The sequence below is a fragment of the Molossus molossus genome, unplaced genomic scaffold, assembly GCF_014108415.1.
Source record: "Molossus molossus isolate mMolMol1 unplaced genomic scaffold, mMolMol1.p scaffold_m16_p_7, whole genome shotgun sequence".
In the NCBI taxonomy this organism is placed as follows: Eukaryota; Metazoa; Chordata; class Mammalia; order Chiroptera; family Molossidae; genus Molossus; species Molossus molossus.
Window position 1 is genome coordinate 4436430 of NW_023425401.1, and position 20357 is coordinate 4456786.

Genomic DNA, 20357 nt, shown 5'->3' on the forward strand with positions numbered 1-20357 from the left:
AGCACGGACACTGCCCTCAGCTTGTCAGGTTCCGCTGGGTAGGGATTGGATGGTGCTTTCCCTTGGCCAGGAAATGCAGACGGCGCCCGAACAGGGCAGTTGTATCCCTGCAGGGCCCGGGGCACAGGTCCCCACGCCGGCTGCTTATACGGTGCACCCTGGTGCTTCCCGGGGAGTAGTTCAGGCTGCTGAACACGGGGCTCAGAAGGTCTTACTGTTGTGCTTCCTTCCGAATGGCCTGGACTCAACCCACAGAAAGTCCCTAGTCATCCCCCGGAGATCCCAGGAGCCCTCTGGCCACTCGCTCCCCGCAGTGCTCGGTCCTGAGTCTCAGCAATGGTCTTCACCCTCGAAATATCACACACGCTTACATACATGCATGCATACCAACACGCTTTCATATGTGCATGCACGCAGAGACACGCTTACATGTGTGCACGCACAAGACACGCTTACATATGTGCATGCACACAGAGACACGCTTACATATGTGCATGCACAAGACACACTTACATATGTGCATGCACACAGAGACACACTTACATATGTGCATGCACACAGACACACGTGTGCATATTGTGCACACACATGCACGCGCAGGCGCATGCACACACAGACACGCACGCATGCATACAGTGCACACACATGCACTCACCTCTAAGGAAAAGGAGCATGCTGATAAAGGTGAGAGGAGCATACTGAAGACAACCTTTCAAGCAGCTGCCCGCGTTGTGGGAACAGGCGACCTTATATTCTGTCCAACGGAACCAGTCAAACTGGGCCGTGTTGTTCCCTGAACACAGCGCCCTCCGAACACCCTGTCTTCCTCCTTCCCGTTGCCTGGCACGGTTCTCCCCTCCCCCTGGCATCGAAGTTCCTGGTTCCCTGCTTTCATTCCTGGCACAGAAGGTCTTCAAGGTCAGGGGCTCGTAGTAGGTCCCCAGTACACACGTGACGAACAGAACTGAACGTCCTTAGTACGTGTGATTCTGAAAACCAAAATCGAAAAGATTCTGGAAACCAAAGGGTGTTTTCAGAAGTCGGGCTCCGAAATAATGGCCCTGCCCTGTGGGGTGTGAGACCGTTGGCGCTCTCTCCCTCACCGTGTGGGGTCACATGTTTTATGGAGAAGCACCGATGCCTTTGTCTAGAGGGAGCTCCCCTGGACGCCACTCGCGGGGTCCCCAGGAGACGTGTGCCCTTCTTTCTGAAACCTCTGGCACCAACGGCCTACTGTTCCCAAAACAAAATCTGTACTTTTTTCTGATGAAAAAATAAGCTTATTTCAAAAAATTTAAACAAGATTTAAAATCTATGAAATCAAATGAATACCTGATGATGGTTCAACTCCAGCGAACGACAGTGACTACGTCACACTTCACACGCGCGTCTGTCGGAAAAGCCTGTGCTCTCCTTGCAAGACAGTCAGGGCCTCCCGACCCGCGGCCGCCACCATCTGCTGCCTGAACGCCGCGCCGCGTCTGGACACACGCGGGGAGAAGATACAGTGAGCCTGTGGGATCCATCCCTCCACTTCAGCGACTATGCCGGAGGCCGGCGCGGTTCCATCTGCACCTTGACCCTTCTCTCTCCCACCGGGTGTTTAAGCAAATCCCAGACACCGTGTCATGTGGTCTGTTAACAACAAGAGGACCACGGTCATATACGTCATCGCATCTGAATAATTAACACGAATTCCTGATGGTAAATCTCCAGTCGCTGTCCATTCACACTCCACCTAGGGGCTTTGTCACGTGTTGTTTGGAGCCAGAGCCTAATAAGAGCCTCCTGTCGCCATTGGTTGACATGTCTCCTGAGACTCTCTGGGTCCCCAGCAGCCCACTCCACCGCCACCCGTCTTTTTATCCTTGCAAGTTGTTGTTTTTCCTGGAAGGTTTCCTTACCTCTCGATGTTGCACCCTGAGAACCAGTGGGGTAATTTATCCTGTTTCTTCGTCCCTCTGTTTTTTGTCAATCGTCAGATATAACAAAATGTTATCATTTTGTGTTTGTTTCTGTTTCATTATTATTGTTGTTGTTATTGCAAGATGATGTCAAAGGCTGTGTTATGTCTCTTTTTCTGTGATGGGCGCAGCTGCTGGTGGCCACTGCCCAGGTCCATTCGGCAGCATGGGGATGTGTCCTCGCTCCTCTGTCTCTTCGTGGGGGTACTTCTGTAGAGGGAGACGTCCCTCAACAACTGTCTCGAAAGGAAGGGTGATGCTCTGTTCCTCCCCTTTACTTACCAGTTTTCAAACATGGGTCCCCAGAGGGGTTTTGTCTGGGTGGTTTTGTTAGGAGTACGAACGGTGACCATGGATGTAAATGTAACCGTTTGGTGTGGCCCGTCGGACGTTACTGCTCTCACTCATTATGAATGTTCCATCTGGTCCACTGGAGACTCTTCAGATTTAAGTGGTGTTTAAGTGGTGTTTGTTTCGGACCCAACAGGGGACCGAGTTGCCAAATCAGACATAGGACTGGGCATCACGCTTCACCCATAACTTGTCAACCTAAGAAAGTCCACACCTGGAAGAATGTTCTGAGTTTATTAGAGTTTGTTTGAGCCGAACCCACCGAACAGGAAGTGCGCCTGGAGCAGGGTCTCAGCAGACAGAGAAGACCTTGGACAGTGGCAGTCTGCGGCTGCTGCTCCACATCTGGGATGAGAGGGGAGCGAAGGGGTGACGTGAGGCGGAGGAAAGGCAGGGGTGGGCTCCAGGAGAGGGGACAGGCTTTGCGCCCCGGAGGGTGCGTAGCTTCCTGGCCCTGAGAGAGGCGTGGCAAAGGCTGCGCACCTCTAGGCTGGAGAACAGTGAACAGGGCTTGCGTCAGGCAAAATAAGCCTTTCACTAAAGAAGGTAACAGGCCTGGGGCGTGACCACCCACCGTGACCCGCCCAGTGAGGGGTCTGTGGTCAGATCACCTGGGAGGTCACTTTTGCTGGACTTACGACAGTGCCCCTTTTTGTCCACAAGCCTGAAGCCGATGGAGAGGCTCAGACCAGCAGGGAGACATCGGAGGCCTCAAGCTGGTCCTTGGTTCCCGCTCAGTAGCAATACTTGGGAATACTACAGGGGCGTCCCCGTGGGAGTTCCCAGGGCTCCTCATACGGGGGCATTTAAGCTGTGAAATTGAGTTACGAACATGCCCTGTTAGACCTCAGAGAGAGGTGAAAGCATCTCTGTGTCAATGTGAGAAACATCCAAACCTGTAAGAATCTTTTCGTTTATTTGAGCCAAACTGATGACAGTTGCCAGGAAGCAAAGTGTCAGAAGGCTCTGGAGAAGGGACGCTTTGCCTCTTGATTCCTACAGGAGAATCAGAGGGAAGACAGGAGGGGCGGCAGGAAGTCCCCGGGCGGGACTTAAGGAGGTGGGAGAAAGCAAAGGGGAAATTTCTGGGATCGGATAAAAAGTAAAAGGAACAGACCGAACTTCTTTTATGTAGGTGAGTATAGGATAGTTAACAGTCAGCATTGAACATGATGGCCCTGGCCGGTTCGGCTCAGCGGTTAGAGCGTCGGCCCGCGGACCGGAGAGACCCGGGTTCGATTCCCACTAAGGGCATGTACCTCGGTTGCAGTTTGTCCCCAGCCCCGTGTGGGTGGCAACCACTCGATGTGTCTCTCACATGGATGTTTCTCTCTCTCTCTCTTCCTCCTTCTCTCCCTCCTGCTCTATCTAAAGATAAATGCAAAAATGTCCTCGGTGAGGATAAAACAAAAACAATGATTATGGTAACATAACAATGAGGGGGTCTGTGGCTCCTTCTGGTTGAGACGGTGCCCTGAGGGGTCTGGGAAAAGGGATTATTGAGACCTTCCAAAGGTAACCTTATTTTTTTTTAAAAAAGACAATAGACAGGCTGAGTTAGGTAAAGGTTGACCTGTGTCAGGGAAGAGGCCAGCCTAGGACATGACTACCTGCCATAAACTGTTTTTAGTTAAAAAGTTTTCATTTCAGCCCATCCTGTGTGGTTACTTGGGGTTCCCGGAGTTTGCAAGGCTACCGGGCAGGCCTCCCCACACTCGTCAGGTTGGCACGTGGCCCCTTTTCATCCACAGTCTCCTGCCCCGGACCCGAGAGAACCAACCACTTCTCCAGTAACTCCTGAACCTCAGGCCAACAGTGTTTGTAGATCCCAGTGGGGGCGAGAGGAAAACAGTTCTTTCATGAACACTGCACACCTCATTCTTTGCACACTTCTTTGACTGTCGCCTTAGAATAACCTCCCTGGAAGTGAATTGATGTATCAAAAGGTCCACAGTTTCACCTTCGCTGCATAGATCAGCAGCGGCATGTAACCCTGTCTGCCGTCCGGAGGGACCCGTTCCTGGGAACACCTACGTTCCCAGCATCTTCTCCAACACTGGGCATCGTATGTCACTTAACCTTTGCAAATAATAGGCCGACTACGGTCCTACCAGGGTTGACTCGGGGAGGGGGCATTTGATGAACGCTGGTGAAGGTGGTATGTTTTCATACATTTATCTATTCTTTCCATTTCTTTTGTGAGCGCAATGATCATGGTTTTTGTCAGAACGAGGCGGTGCAGGGTCTGCAGATGTGCAGGTTTATTGGGAATCAGCCTGCCGGACTACCTCTGAGGAGAGAGTAGCAACCGGCTTGTACAGACTAAGGCTTTTTAAACTCAGGGCTGGAGGGGGGCTGGTCATTCAGCCTAAGAGACATGGTCGTCTTTGATTGGTCAGGCCTGGGGTCTACTGGATTCTTGATTGGTCGGGGGCTGGGGTCTCCTGAAACTTGTTTTTCTTGTCAAGCGACCATTTGCAGATTGGGGTGGGTTAGGGGGTTTCCGTCATTCCTTCTGACTGGAGTGATGGGTTTTGGTTTTCTGGAATGAAAGGCTTAGGGAAAGGTTAAACAATAAGAGTGATGGGTTTTGGTTTCTTAGAATGAGAGGTTTAGGGCAGTAATATGGATGCTAAGAGCTAACAGTTTTCTTCAGCATTGGAGAAATGTCAATAATTTGTCTGGGATTGGTGTTGGAAATATTTCCCAAGTTGTCTATCTTTTGTTTGCCTTAATTTTTTTTCCATGTTAATAGCCTTTGCCTTTCTAGAGAGGTGCGTGGATTTATTTATTTTTCATTGTGGTAAAAAAAAAAACCATAAAATTTACCCTCGTTACCCTTTGCAAGCGTCTGGTACATGGGGTTAACCGGATGCACTTTGTCATGCCTGCAGTTTTCATCCTGTAGAGTTGGCACCCTTTGTCCATAGAAGAGTCCCCTCCCTCTCCCCCACCTCGGGCAGCCAGCTCTCTGCTTCCTCCTTCCACCTAGAGGGCTCCACCATCCTCGCCTTCAGGGTGTCCATCCCCTTGCTTAGTTCAGCGTGTGTGTCCCGCTCAACACAAGTCCGTTCAGTCCTGCCTGGTTGTGAACTTGATGTAACAGTGTCGTCCTGTACATATTCCCTTGTAACTTGCCTCTGGGACTCAGTCTTACTTGTGATGTTGGTCCATGTTATTACATGGGTCTGAAGATAGTTTTCATTGCTGTGTACTATTCCACTGCAGGATCATGCTGCAACATGTGTATGCATCTTATTATCAGATGCACACATGGACTTGAGAGATGGTTGTGAATCTTTTTTACACATTTCCTCGTCCACCTGTACACACATGTCCACTTTTCCTCAGATGTGTGTGAGGAGCAGACGGCAGCATCATCAATACCATAAGCATCACCATCCACTTTAGTCCGGAAAGCCAGACGGCTTCCCAAAGGGACTGGAATCAGCGCCTCAGAGCAGGGACTGAGGGGCCCCGTGGGTGCCGTTCTCACTCCATTGGCTAATATCCTGTTTGTTTTTGCTGTTTCGGTGAGTGGTGATTCGTAGATCACTGTGGTTTTATTGTTTACTTTTCGGATCACAAATGAGATGAGGCACGTTTTCATATGTTTATGGGCCTTTGGACTTTTCCTTTGGTACGTGGTTGTTTCAGTCTTTTGTCCATTTTTATTGGGTGGTTCGCCTTTTTCTCATTGGTTTGTAGGAGTTAAATATCCTGGTCTTGGGCTCTCTGCGGCTTCCCTTGGAACAAATTATCTCCTGTTTTCGGGCTTATCTTTCCTTCTCTTCAGAGTGTCTTTTGACGAATATACAGTGTCAGTGTTGACGTAGTCAAGTTATTCTAGTAGTTCTGTGTCGGTTTAAAATGATCGAAGTGACCTTTAAACACGCTAATTTGTTTCCTCAGCCGTAAGAGCCAATAAATACGTAACTGCGCTGACTGTGAGCCTGAGTTACTTCACAGCCGAGAGCTTGGCAGACCTTCTCTTGACGAGAATGTCAATGACAGTAACCGCCACGACGCTGCGTGTTGGAGGGGCACGTTCATCATTTTCACAATTAGGGGTCCCCTGTAACCTAGACTTTGTAAGTCACTGTGATTCTGTCTAGCTGTCCTTCAGCAAACAGCCCCGTGGCACGTATGGTTGTCCTGCTTTCTGTGGCTCCCACCGTGGGCCGTCCTGTGCCACCTTCTGATGCTGTTACATGGGCATATGTGGTCCAGACGGGTACGGGTCCCATTTCCCAATCAGGCTGAAAGCCCCTTAGCCTCAGTGCGTCTTCGTGTCCCCCATCATGCCTGGCATTCGGTGAGAGCCTAGGCAAGCAACGATAGTAGGCTCCTGGATGTTTAGCCCTTGAGAAGAGAGAAAAACAAGTTTTTAAAGTCATCAGATGACCTTTTTCCTTTTAAGGGTTACACCGATTGGGGCAGTGCTGACAGACAACAAATGACTACTGGTGATCCAAACCGCATCCCACCCGGTGGCGGGTCACCATCCGCTGCTAGACCTTCCCAGGGAACGGCTGATTCCTCTCCCAATCTGTTCGTTCTCCTGGGTGGCCCCTGGGAGAGAGACGGACGGAGGGACAGGGGAGGGGCGCAGACCATTCAGAACCTGGGGGGTCTCCTTCGTCTTCCTGAGGGTCTCCAACCAAGTGCCTGTCTGTGCTCCCTCGCTCCTCAGGTAGAAATGACTCCTCTGGAAAACGCCATTGAAGTGCTGGAAAACAAGAACCAGCAGCTGAAGACGCTGATCGGCCAGTGCCAGACCCGACAGATGCTGAACATCAACCCCCTGACCATGTGCCTGAATGGGGTCGTGGACGCTGCTGTGAACGGCGGAGTTTCCCGGTACCAGGAGGTGAGGGTCAGGATCGTGTCTGAGGGCTCTCGGGGGGGTTTCCCGGGGTTTCAGGAGTCCCGGTTCGACATCGGCACAGGGGAGCTAGCAGGGCGCGGGCGCGGAGGTCTCGGGCGCGGAGGTCGCGGGGGAGGGAGCCAGCAGACGCGGTTGTGATGCGCGCTCGTCCCGCGTCCCAGTGTGATGCTTTGAGGATAAAAGTCCGGGCGCACCCGGGCGTGTGTTCTTGGGTGAATAGAAGTTGTGAGGGTGTTGTTTAACAAATGTCTACCTAAAACCGTTTCTCTGAGCAAGGAGGCCCGTGGGCATAGAGAAGCCTGACTTGTTGAGAAGGTACTCGGAGGGGACTGTTTACCTGCCCCCCTCGTCTCCAACAGGAAGACACGCCCGCCGGGCCCTGAGGCCAGCCCTTGGTCAGCTGTGCCATAAAGCTTTTCCATTTGGATTTGCTCTTTGCTTGTATTTGCAGAAAGGCTGATACACGCTCTGGTCTCCCTCAGAGAGCCCTTTCCCGAATTCCCAGACCGACCAGCCGCCCACCCCGGGATTCCTACACCTGTTGCTTCTTTAACGATGCTGCTTGTTCAAAACAAGGGGTCTCTCGCTTCCTTTGAACTCTCCCGAGGTAGACTGATGATTCCGTCTCTTGCCAGGCATTCTTTGTCAAAGACTACATCCTGAGTCACCCTGAGGATGGCGAGAAGATCGCGCGGCTGAGGGAGCTGATGCTGGAGCAGGTAAGGGACAGGGGCCGCGCCCCTTCGCGCATTCCCACGCCAGCGGCTGCGTGCTTCCCCGGGGCCCGTGCACGCGGTTCCCACGTGGGTGCCCGCCGAGGGTGACGGGGTCACCTGCCGGTATTCCAGTGCCACCTTCTACCCTCTCCCCCACGTGGATGCAAAAATAAATCAGAGAATGACTGAGCCCTCAACACAAACATGTCACGAGTCTCTCGTGGTGTCTGGGGCCCTCCCTGAGGACCTGCTGTGGGCCTGATGCTGACTTTCCACTCAGAAATGGGGGCTCACATACGTTCAGTCCAGCCCAAAGTGCGGGCCCCCATGATCCGTGAGCGAGCGAGCGAGTCTTCCTCGAATGTTCCAGTTGAGGAAGTGGCGATGCGCAGCCTTTGCGTCAGGATAGGACCGTGTTTTGCAGACGGAGCTGACAGACTGGACAGAACTAGATACAGCCTCGCTACTTTGTACTCCAGAGAGGCCTGTTGGTTGGCTTGTTCGGTTCCCTCAAGTACAGAGAGCTGGAGAGAGGCGGCTGGCGGCTGGCGCCGGAACCGGTTGGACCGGTCTGAGGGCGGGACGTGTGTGGGAGACCGGGTTCGAGAGGAAATACGGACATTTTACACTCGAAAAATGGAATGTGTATGATGCTGTATGATAAACACATCCTTTCCTGCTTGATACCAAGTCAATACACAAACAAACAAAAATGCCCTTTTGGATTAGAAAATGATGCGGTTATATCTGATGTTAGTGTATATTTTATGCTCTGTGGGCTTAGACTACACATCTTCATTCTGGGGGCAGAGAAGGGGCGTGGACACAGGCCAGGGCTTCCGGGGGGCAGTTGTACACCTTCTGGAAAAGAGAAAGGGGGTCCTTGACATGGACCGTCAGGGAAAGAGAACAAGGTCAGTTCTCCCTGTGGCCCTGGGGGTGATGCAGATTCCAGGAGGGGGCGGTTTAGGTTATCAGTTCTTAGGAATGACTTGGACTTTGCTGACTTTTGAAAATCTGTCTTGAGCCCGAGCACAGTTTCTCCTGAGTGCTTTTCCCCACCCCAGGACTCTGCCCGGTCGAGGTCCAGAGCCCCCTACGTCTGCCCCTCCCTCCCACAGGCAGTGACCCCATGGTGACTCCCCAGTAAACATCCTAATCTCTGCGCCACCGATCACTTCTGGGGAACCCAACTCAAGCATTATGTGGACAAAAGGGACGTCACCTGGTAGCAGGTGTTTAAAATGGTGGAGGCTGGAGGGTCCCCCACAGAGGCTCACCCGCCTCCCCACCCCTGCTCATCCCAGGGGTCAAGGGCTCGGTGCCTCGGACGCACACGCCGCCACTGTTCCCTCCACAGGTGCCCTGGGGTGTTTCATCTTGATGCTGGTGGCTGATGGGGGCTGGGAGGGGCCGGGTGGTCCCCTGAGCCTGCGTGCCAGAGGCTCTAACCGTCAGGGAGCCACGCTTGAACCCCCACAGTGACCCTCGGGAGCTGCAGAGAACCTGCTTTCCTCCCAGCCCAGGAAATTCTCCTTCCGACCCTCTAACGCGCGGCTTTTCAAAATGCAGGACGGCTGCTACGCAGCTCCAGGGAGTTAGCCACTGCCGGCAGTGAGCAAGGGGCCCTGGAGGGTTGTGTTCCTCCCTTTTGGGGGTCCTCACAGCTGGGAACCACGTTTTAGATGCAAAGCGTCCTGGTTGCGCTGTAAGTGGACAGGAAACACATTTCTAATGAAAGCAAGAAGCACAGCCCCCGACCTACAGTCCCTGTGCGCTTTCTACTTCCTCCTTGGAATGTTTTCAGAATCTGGGGGAGGGAGGGATGGGCACAGAAGAACCTGAGGAAGAGAGGGGTAACATGGGAAAGGGGGTGTCTTCCGGAAAAAGAGACCCCTCGGGGAGAAGCACCCAACCCTCTTCACAGGGAGCAGCCGCGGTTCCATCGGGGACACGCAGGAGGGGCCGGAGGGGCACACACTTTGCAGAAGGGTGGTTATCCCGGGCGTACGGTCCATGGAGGAAACTTGGGGGAGAGTATCAGGCCTTTGGAATCTGAGAGACCGCAGTTCCAACCCCCACCCGTGTCTCCCTACTCGCAGGACCGTTCTGCCCGCGTTGCGCCCTGCAGAGGCAGGGCCGGGCCTGTGTTGTGGACAGAGAGGACCTAGCAGAACTGCGTGGCCACGGCGCTCGATTCTCAGCAGTGCTCAGCGGAGTTGCTCATCCGTGTGGACTTTTCCCCATGTCATTCTCCAGGCGCAGATTTTGGAATTTGGGTTGGCCGTGCATGAGAAGTTTGTACCTCACGATATGAGACCCCTTCACAAGAAGCTGGTCGACCAGTTCTTCGTGATGAAGTCCAGCCTGGGAATACAGGTAGGTGCCCGGCGTCCTCTGCCCTTGGCTCCGGGTTAGGGCCGACGAAGTGTTCAATAGTGACATCTTGTGGTGCTTCTACCCAACTGCACCATCTTACCGAGGAGCCCACAGATACTAAAATGGCATCGTTTTCTTTTTGCCGTGTTCAGCTTTCACAAAAACAAAAAAGGAGGCGAGAGAAAGCTTAATGATACTGAAACTCACCTTCATAGCCCTGTGTAAAGACTTCAGATACTCAGAATGCGCACCTGATATACCGAAATGTCTCGTAAGTCGCTCTGCCCAGGCGTTACCCTTCTGAAGGGTTTCTGCTCTCCTCCGCAGGACTTCTCTGCTTGTACCCAAGCCAGCCCAGTCCACTTTCCCAACGGGAGCCCCCGCGTGTGTAGGAACTCGGCACCTGCCTCCATGAGCCCGGACGGTACCCGCGTAATTCCCAGACGCAGGTGAGTGGTGTCCTTGGTTATCGTACGAGTTGGCATCCCCACAAGGTGATCTGGAACGGTCTTCTCGTTGCTTATGGTGCCGTTTGTCAGATCCGCTATTTCGTGATGAAGTCATGAACCCGCTAGGCAGCTGCAGACACCTGCTGCTGGGCACCACCGACAGCACGAGACAGAAAACTCACGCATGCGATGAGGTCGAGGCAAATGGGAGGCGGTCTTTCTCCTTTGGTTTTAGACCGGCCAGCATGGGACGGAGCCAGTTCAGAGACCGAGTTAATGACCCTCTCTCCCCCGCCCCCAACAGCCCGCTGAGTTACCCGGCGGTCAACCGGTATTCCTCCTCCTCGCTGTCCTCACAAGCCTCGGCCGAAGTGAGCAACATCACGGGGCAGTCGGAGAGTTCTGACGAGGTCTTCAACATGCAGGTACCCGTCCCCTTTCCGTCTGGCCTGCTCATGCCTCTCTGTCTCCATCCCGAGCCCTTCTGTGCGCCCGGCCATGCTGGCGGACAGCGCCCACGGGGGAGAACTCGACCTGAGGGCAGACTTGAATCAGTCGTACCGGCTGGAGTCGCAGGGACTGTGCAGAGCTGCCCCACCCGCTGTAAGACAGGAGCAGGCGAGGGGACAGCCCGGGTGCAGGGGGTCAGCTCTGAGCCCCCTCTGATGCTCCAGGATTGTTGTCACTGCATAGCCACCTCTCAGCATCTCCACGTGGCTTTTTCTCATAAAAATACATGATTTAGGGGACCATGAAAAAATCTCCTTCTTATGTCTATGTCGGAAAATTTCTGCAATCGTTTTCTCGCCAAAGAAAAAATACCGTTTTTAGGGATTGGAGAGTCAGTGTAACTCTTGCAACAAAACATTTTATGTTGGCGCCGCTAATGCGGTGTGTATAATAATTCAGCTGAATTTTCCTGCCCACTGTCTTTGCAAAAGAGGGTGAATGCATGTTGCCAAATACATGCTTTGGACACATTTTTGGAGAAAGTGGGGAGGTACATGCTGTGCCTCCAAGGAGCACGCACCTGCTACCCGGCCCTGGCTCAGGGTCCTTCTGCTGTGTCAGCCCGGGGCTGCCTGCCCGCCGGTCCTGAGTCGCAGGGATCGCCGGCTAGCACAGATGCCTCTTTGGCAGGAGTCAAAATCTCAAATTCTCTTTTTCTTTTTTTTTAAGAGTCCCCCCCCCCTCTCATTTTATTGATTTTTAGAGAGAGAAGAAGGGACAGGAAGAGGGAAAGAGAGGGAGAAACATCAATGTAAGAGTGAAACATAGATTGGCTGCCTCCTGCACGCCCCCTACTGGGCATCAAGCCCAAAACCCGGGCATGAGCCCTGACTGGGAATCGAACCGGGACCTCTCAGTCTGTGGGACGATGCTCCATCCACTGAGCCACACTGGCCAAGCGAGATTTTTCTGTATTTCTAAATGGCTCTCTTCTGTTCTTTTGGCTAATTAGAAAATAAAATGACATGGAGCAGGGCACTGGTTGTGTTTGGAATGTGGTGTGTCTGTCGTGAACAGTGTGTGATAACCGCTTCCCTGTGTTTCCAGCCCAGTCCGTCTACCTCAAGCTTGAGCTCCACCCATTCCGCTTCGCCCAATGTGACCAGCTCTGCTCCATCGAGTGCCAGAGGTCAGTGCAGGCCATGGGCAGCCAGCAGTGCCCGGCCCCAGCTGTCTCCTGCACGCAGGTCGGGCCCACCACACTGACCGCCTGTCTGTCCTCCTCTTCCCAGCTTCTCCGTTGTTGTCTGACAAACACAAACATTCCAGAGAGAACTCCTGCCTGTCCCCGAGAGAGAGACCGTGCAGTGCCATCTACCCGATACCCGTGGAATCTTCTCAGGTAACCCTCTCGGGACGGAGACCCTGGAAAACGAGGCAGGGTCCGGAACGGCAGCTGGGCTGAGCTACAGCACGTCCCGCTGGGGCGAGGGGCCTCTGCTCTGTGCCCGTCGCTGGGAGTTCCCGCCTGAGCCACCTCTGGGGCAGACACACGGGGCGTTGCCCGAGGAGTAACGCTGAGAGGGACCGGGAGGACTTTGCTTCAGATGCGGCTCTGTGCTTCATCGCTGCAGTCAGACAGCGCAAGGGCTCACGTTTGGGCGGAGGAGCCGGCCGGGGTGGGTGCTCATACATACAGGGACCACAGATGGGGAGATGTGCTCACATCAGCGGGGGTCCCGAGCAGCCTGACCTGCTCCTGCCTCCAGAGAGCTGAGGCCATTCCCTTCGGAGACACCCGAGCGCCCAGGGCCGTTTCTGTTGGCCTTTGTCACCTCCAATGCCTCGAGGGAGAAGGGGCCGAGTCCTGGGCTGGCCCTGGGCTCCGCAGGAGTCAGGGACCGTGGCCCCCACCTCCCCCAGGCTTGGATTTGGAGGGACCCCTCTCAGTCTGGGTGAGACCGGGCCGAGGGCTTCGTTCTCCATTTAGCAGTTTGTTTATTTTCCGCACCATCCTGGCAGGGGTCCGGCCGCCCTGGACACGGGTGAGGGTGAGGGGGTTGGGCCGGGCTTCTCTTTGCTGATCGAGTGGACTCCCGACACCTCGTCTGCATGGCAGATGCACTGTCTCAGTGCCCTCCTTCCCTCCGTCCCTCGATGTGGCCAAGGACGGTCACCGGGGGTCCTGCCGCTCTAGGAGAGCATGCTGCCAGCGGGGGCTCTGGAAGCTTCCCTGAGCAGCTCCTGGGTTTTCGCTCCGGGTGAATGTAAAGCAACGTCGATGCTGCTCATCCCCGTGGTGCACCCGCGTGGACGGACGTGCACCGCCTCTTTCCTGTGTTCCGTAGAACCGTGTACAATGGGCTTTTTTTTTTTTTTTTTTTGGCTTAAAGGTTGTGGAATGTTGACCATGTCCTATGTTTTAACCTAATCTAATATTTAGAATGTGCAGCCCATTCACTAGAGATTTTTGAGCTAATATTTCTCTTTAATTCTTATTTGCATTTCATACTCCCTGTCTGGCGCGCGCGTGTGTGTGTATAATTAATTTTAGAGAGAGAGGAATTCGGAGGGAGAGAGGGAAAACGAGAGAGATTTTGTTGTTCCACTTATTTATGCATTCACTGTTGACTCTTGTAGGGTTGAACCCGCAACCTTGGTGTATTGGGACGACGCTCTAACCGGCTGAGGCTCCCAGACGGGGCAGCACTGTGTTTATAAAGAGCACGTAGCCTAGCTGCTGCTTACTGTTTATTTTTTTCTCTACATTTTATTGTGAAAGGTTATTTACCATTTTTAAAAATATGTTTTCTTTATTGATTTTAGAGAGAGAGGAAGGGAGAGGGAGAGAGAGAGATAGAAGCATCGATGAGGGAGAACATCGACTGGCCGCCTCCTGCACGCCCCACACTGGGATCAGGCCCACAACCTGGGCATGTGCCCTGACCGGGAATCTAACTGGCGACCTCTTGGTGCCTGGGCCATGCTCAGCCACTGAGCCACACTTTGCCATTTTTATTTAAAACCTATGATGAACTTGTGAAGCACTGTGTTCTCTCTCAAAACCTAAGGCTCTTCTCCTCTTTTTTCCTTAAATATAATTTAGTTCTTTGTTGCTAGGGCCATCAGATACCATACAAAAGTTGTTTTGAACAAAAAGTTTCAGTGACGAGATAATCATCTCATTTTCTAGAAGGTTCTGCACATCAGCACCCTGCACTGTAAAAACAGCTTCTTGTGCTTTCCAGAGGCTGATGTTTAATCACACCGGAGACGGGGCCCTGCCACGCAGTGACCCACACCTGTCCGCGCCTGAGAAAGGTAGGCAGCTCCTGCGTCAGCCCTGCGCGGTGCACGGGTCTGTGTTGTCTTCATTTCCTCCGGCCTCCACGTGTTTAAAAAGTGTATTCCTGTCGGATTCAACAGCAGGACCCGAGCTGGTTAGGAACTCCTGTTAAGTGGCTCTTGGTGTCCTTCAGTGAGTCACGGGGCAGATCCTGGCTTGCGGAGACAGGGGTGCCAGGTAGGCTGTGTGTCCACACAAGGAGGACAGGGCCTTCCCGACGGCCCCTGGTGCCTATTGTCCTCTGGCGGCTCACTGTTGTCCACGGTGGCTCAGATTACTACTTAAGAATCGCAATCTGGTGCTTAATGGCGTGTGCCCTGCCCAAGGTCACGCTGAAAAGGAGAAGCATAGGAATTGCGGGGGACAGCCAATTAGCACAGCAGCGGACGTCCTCCTGCTTGGGGGTCAGGGAGCAGCAGGTCACCCGCTGGCCTCTCTCAGGGTCAACCTCACAAATTCCAGCCGTCCACCAGCCTGGGGATCAGGGGTCACTAATGAGCTGTCCCGGTAAAGTGCACTTGAATCGCCCCCATTAAGAACTAGACTGTCTTGTCATTTGCATATACCTGATACATTAGCATCAAAACTCCTCGGGAGATCAAAATCAGTGAGATCCTAGCCCGAATTATTTTAAGACACAAATTTTGCTTTCATGTTACAAGTCAGACATTGGTCTCTGTCTGGAGGATTTAGGAAGGTGGTATTTTTCTCATCCCTGCAATCAAAGAAAACCACAAAGCAAATTGAATCGGAACCGAGAAAAGGTATTTTCGACAGTGGTCATTTTTCATCCCATTAAATGAACGTTGTGATTTAGTGGCAACATGTTGGAGTCCTAGCCACGTCCACCAGATGGCGGTGTCTGCACAGGGAGCAAGCTCCGCTCAGGGCAGAGCAGTTATTTATAACCTCGTGCGTCTAGCCCATGCTCCTATCAGGGTTGTTCCATATTTCTGCATCTCACTGAAGCATGCAGCAGGCAAATTATAAAAAAGGGATGATGCTGTCAGCATTCTAAATTATTTTTTGAGGACATACTTCAGTAGAGTGCGTTGATTTCGGGACCAACGGTCCTTTTCTCAGGCTGGTCCACAGGATGGTGTTGCTGTGGCCGTTCCCTTACCCATGAGTCTGCCAAACAGCCGGGAGATAAGCTTATCCCTGCCTCCCCCCTTTCTGAGTGCCACGTGTCCAGAGATTTCCACTAAAGTCAAGTTTTAAAATAGTCTAGTGACCGCATCTTCCATCTGCTCTCCAGCATCTAAACACAGTTGTAGTTCTCGACGAGCTACGCCGTCCGCGAAGAGATCTGCCTTCGTCTGAGCACCACAAACAGACCCGGCATCGCCTAATCAACCGCCCTCTGTCACTGAGAGGGGCCGTCAAATCAGGCTTAGCATGGAGGAGCTTCCCCGCGTGGCTTTTCGTTTTTGTTTTCCTTCCTTTCATTCCGGACAGTTCCTTCTCAGAGCCCCAGCGTTCGCAGGGCAGTGTGTTTAGCTGTGTTATTCCCTTCCAGCTGTGAACCCCACCCCTAGCAGCTGGAGCCTGGACAGTGGGAAGGAAGCCAAGAGCGTGTCGGACCGGGGGAGACTCCTCTCTCCCCCTGTCCCTCCAAGACCCACACAGACTGGTGGGTATCTGAAGCGCGTGAAGAGTCGCTTTTGTACACTCACTTTTACTAACTCCTCCGGCGTGCGCGTTGCTCAGAGCCGTGGGCTTTTGGTGTTGGCCGCGGACACCTCAGTCGCTCCCTCACTCGCTGCAATGTCCTCTGCCTTCGCTGAGCTCCCGGTCCACGGGGTCCGACCACGCTCCGGCCGTCAGAAACCCCACACAGATTCCGTGGCGCTCTCCGGGCACCGTCCTCAGGGCGGCGGCTGTACTAACCTTGCTTAAGCCACTGCATGGTCTCGTTTGAACGGCCTCCTTCTTACCGACTTCTGCTAACTCCACGGCTTCCTTCCATCTGATGTGCAGCCATGGCAACGCTTCGGGCCGCCCCGAAACAGGAGCCGGCTGCGGCTTTGGGGGCTGGAGAAGACTGCGCCCCCGCACCCACCGCGGTCCGGGCAGAGGGAGGACCGTATTCGAGTCGTTTCTCAAAGTGCTGACTTCGATTTCGGGAACCACTGCAGATTATTCTTAAGAACGTCCCTTTGAGAGGTGCTAGCATGAGCGGGGGCCCCTTTCCTCCTGCACAAGCCATTTTCTCGGTGACCGACATACGGTCAGTCGTGAGGGGCCCTCACTGCTGCCTGACGCCGGGCCCTGGCACCAGGGACAGTCTTTGTGGCACATGTGGCGAGAGTAGATGCGGAGCTTCCCACGGACATCCTGGGAGGAGAAAATGAGATACCGTTCCTTCATGGGTCCTGTTTCATTTGCTGCATTCTGGCATCTTTTTTTCTTTTCTTTTTTAACTAAGAAGAGGAAAGTGACTTTCTTTGTAAAATAAACCCCGCGCTCCCAGTTCATTGTGTACTTGCGGGAGCCAAACCCCAGGGGGTGCGGAAAGACGAGACCTTGACGCAGAACGAGAAACCCCCGGGCTTAGCGGCCGGGCCTGTCCGTCAGTGTGCCCGGCAGCCAGGTGAGCTGTGTTCGGCCGCCGGAACCTGGCTGTCGCTCAGGCTGGGACACGTGAGTCCCAAGCAGCGCTCACGTCGGTGGCGATGCGTCCTGGGCACAGACTTGTGGACAGCGGTCCTGATAGGACTGGTTTCGGTTCCGTGGGAGAACTGAGTCCTTTCCAGAGGAACACTTCTGTGAGCATGAGTGGGTGGGAGTCCACGGGGGTCACTGAACCAGAGTCACGAGGAAAAGGCCCGAGCTACAGTGATCCTTGGCTGGGGCCACAGTGGCGGCCAGAGCACAGCTCCCGGCCGGAATCTGCTGCTCCCTGCCGCGGCCAGCGGCCAGGACGGCTAAGGCCTGAGCATGCCGAGCACCCGCAGCGCGCCCTAGCCCGCCAGGCGGGGGCTGCACCCCCTGCGGGGTCATAGCCGACCCCTCTCGCTGATCCCCTGGCTGGGGCACTGGGGCGACCACCCCTCTGCAGGCTGACTTGGCGTGACTGGCCCCCGTTCTGCACAGATTGCTCTCAGGCTCTGTCCTCCGTCACTGTCTGTGCTCACTGTTGGGAGCTGTCTGGAGCTGTCTGTCTTCGCTCAGCCTGTCTGTCGTTTTCCTGTGAGTTGTAAACCCCACTGTGGCCTCTGGGACAGTGGGGGCTTGTGACAGAGCAGCAAACCTGAACGCACAGACACCGTGTGGGTGGTTAGGAAATGTGCCCACACACCATGTGGACAGTGTCACAGCGGGCGGGGCTCTGCCTGCCAGAGCCGATCTGACCCCAGTGGACGCACCCAGAGCGGCCCCATCGCCCCTGCTGCATCCCAGACGCAGGGCTGGACGCGCCTCTGCCTGCTGATGAAATCTGGGGGGAGCCCTCCCCCCATCCAGGGACGAAGGCAGGACCCGGATCAGGCATCGGGGCTACACAGAAAACTTCTCCCCTCCCCTATGGACATGGCCAGGGGTTTCCGCGGGTTGGGGCGTGCGGGGGTGTGTTGGGGTGTACAGTGGGAGGCTGGGGTAAGTATATCCCCTGGACCTAGTCTGTACTGCTCCAATGCCCTGGCCTTCCCATGGCTGCTCAGGCCAAAGGCAGCAACTTTCCAAAGGCTGCTCCCTGGTGCCCCCCCTCCCGCCCGGAAAAGCACCTTTTCAAACACATGAAGCACCTGGACGTTGGGAAATGGAAGGGCCCTGTCACTGGCTAAAGCCTCCCGCACACTGACTCTTCACTCCCTGCCCTGGTCTTGGTGCTGCGGTCCTTCAGGCAGGCGGCATTTCATTTCGTCCCCACCGCCCTTGCCCAGGGGGTCCCTATGCCCCGCGTCTGTGTGGCTTTGCAGAGTCAGCCTTCTGGTTCCCTCGGTTGAAATGCTCTCTCTCTTTACAGCTTCCCCAGCGAGACACACGACATCGGCTTCCCCCTCCCCTGCGGGGCGGTCTCCGATGAAGGTACGGGGTGGGGGTGGGCGGGGCTCTTACTCTACTGAGGCTGGAGAGAGGGCCCAGATCCCCCTTTCCCGTAAGAGTCCCCTCTGGTCCTCAGTGTGGTGCTTGTCTGCAGAGCAGGGGAGAACACAGGAAGCAGGGGTGTAGGGAGGTGGGTGAGGGGACCGCCCTGGCGTTCCCTTGGGGGCCTCCTCCGTGAATACAGCCACTGTGTGCAGATTATTGGCCTCGTGGCAAATGGTGCCAATGAGAATGTGCAGACTGGAGTGAGATACACCCCGAATTAGGAAAATATCGGGTCCGGTGTTATCGACAGCCTGGCCTTAAGTCGACGTTAACAACCCAGGTGCACCACCACCTATGGTCCTGCGCCCTCTGCCGTATCCTCAGCCCCGCCGTTTCAACAAAGCCAAACCCAATTCTTTTCCCTTTTCCTATTTTCTACCATGGCTTTCGAGAACATTCCTGAAAAGGCAGTGCCACAAATTTGTAAGTGTCCAGGGAACACACCGGAAAGCCTTAAACATCAGACGTTTGGCTCGGTTTGCAGACACGGGCCACTGAGCGTCCTTAAGCTCACACGGTCCCTCGTGATGGTAGAGAATCCGAGTCGCTGTCCGAGTGGAACCGGCCTGGCTGCGGGATGGTCAGCGCAGGTGACCCGTGCGCCCTGCCGCCGCCCCCGAGGCGAATCCGAGGCCGAGGGGGCGATTCTGTCCCTGGTGGGCGCAACATCTTCCCTGTCCTTTTGCGGGTGAGCTATTTCTAGGGAGCGTGAAAAGACAGGTTGTGAGGCATTTGATGCAGCGACTGCTCACAGAGATGGAGAATCTGGGGAACAAAACCGAAAGGATCGGGATGTCCAGCTGAGCTTCCGTTGGCACTGCCCACAGCCCTGACGTAGAAATGGGCTGGCGAGCGCAGGCGGGCTCTGCGCCCGAGACCGGCTCCATGTGACGGGGGGAAGGAGCAAGGTGGCTGCGGCGAATCCACAGCTCCCCACGCGCCCGCACTTGCCACGAGCCCCCGCGTGGTGCTATGGGGTGAACACCTGCACCCCTCCATTGGCTTTGCAGAGCAGTAATAAGACGATAAGCCTTAGGGATTGGCTCTTAAAAATCAAAAGGCCTGACGGGATGGAAATGTGTAAATAGCTACTGTGAGTCCTAGTTAGCACACCTGCATGTCCTCACGGCCGTCCTTCCTGTGGCCACTCCGTCACACTGGGCTTGGAGGAGACAGTGGACGGGCCGGGTGTCGTGACTCCTGGGCTCCAGGAGAGGGCACTCTGCCCCTAAGTTCCTCGCTCTCCTGTGACTTGAAGGCAGTTTGTGGCCTTGAACCCAGGCGGAGTTTTCAGCACTCCAGTGATGGAGCTGACCCCTTGGTGAAGGTTACCTGCCTTATTTTGGACGCAGGGTCTAAATTTTGACAAAAACAGTGGTGAATTTGGGCCTGTCAATTGGCCACGCTAAATAAAAGGATGTATGTCTACCAGCATCATTTTGTTGAAAAAGAGAGACCACGGCCAACCTGGTCCAGGTAACACTGTTCAGAGTGTGCTCCGTAGAACATCAGAGGTACAGGCCATTCTGTGATCAAGCCAAGGGTCCATGGTCACCACGTTTGGAAAGTAGTGAGCTGAACAGCCGTCCAGGCTCCTGTGTGGTAAGACTTGGAGTCGGTAGTACACAGCCTTTCCCAGGGGAACCCTCTTCAGAGACCCTTAGGACTCATTCTTCTGAAGACATCAGTTAGGGAATTAGCAAATTCGGGGGCCCTGGGGGT

General features: G+C 54.4%; 1 protein-coding gene across 1 annotated transcript in view; it reads left to right on the forward strand.

Moving 5' to 3' along the window:
• DOCK4 (dedicator of cytokinesis 4) overlaps positions 1–19229 on the forward strand; it is a 337471-nt gene extending 318242 nt beyond the window's left edge. The window contains exons 42-52 of the mRNA XM_036247405.1: positions 7009–7185; positions 7839–7922; positions 10179–10298; positions 10626–10747; positions 11052–11172; positions 12305–12386; positions 12490–12599; positions 14446–14518; positions 16063–16176; positions 18511–18572; positions 19170–19229. Of these exons, the coding sequence (XP_036103298.1) occupies positions 7009–7185; positions 7839–7922; positions 10179–10298; positions 10626–10747; positions 11052–11172; positions 12305–12386; positions 12490–12599; positions 14446–14518; positions 16063–16176; positions 18511–18572; positions 19170–19229 (1125 nt within the window). The remainder of the gene's footprint in view (positions 1–7008; positions 7186–7838; positions 7923–10178; positions 10299–10625; positions 10748–11051; positions 11173–12304; positions 12387–12489; positions 12600–14445; positions 14519–16062; positions 16177–18510; positions 18573–19169) is intronic.
• The last annotated feature ends 1128 nt before the right edge of the window (positions 19230–20357 follow it).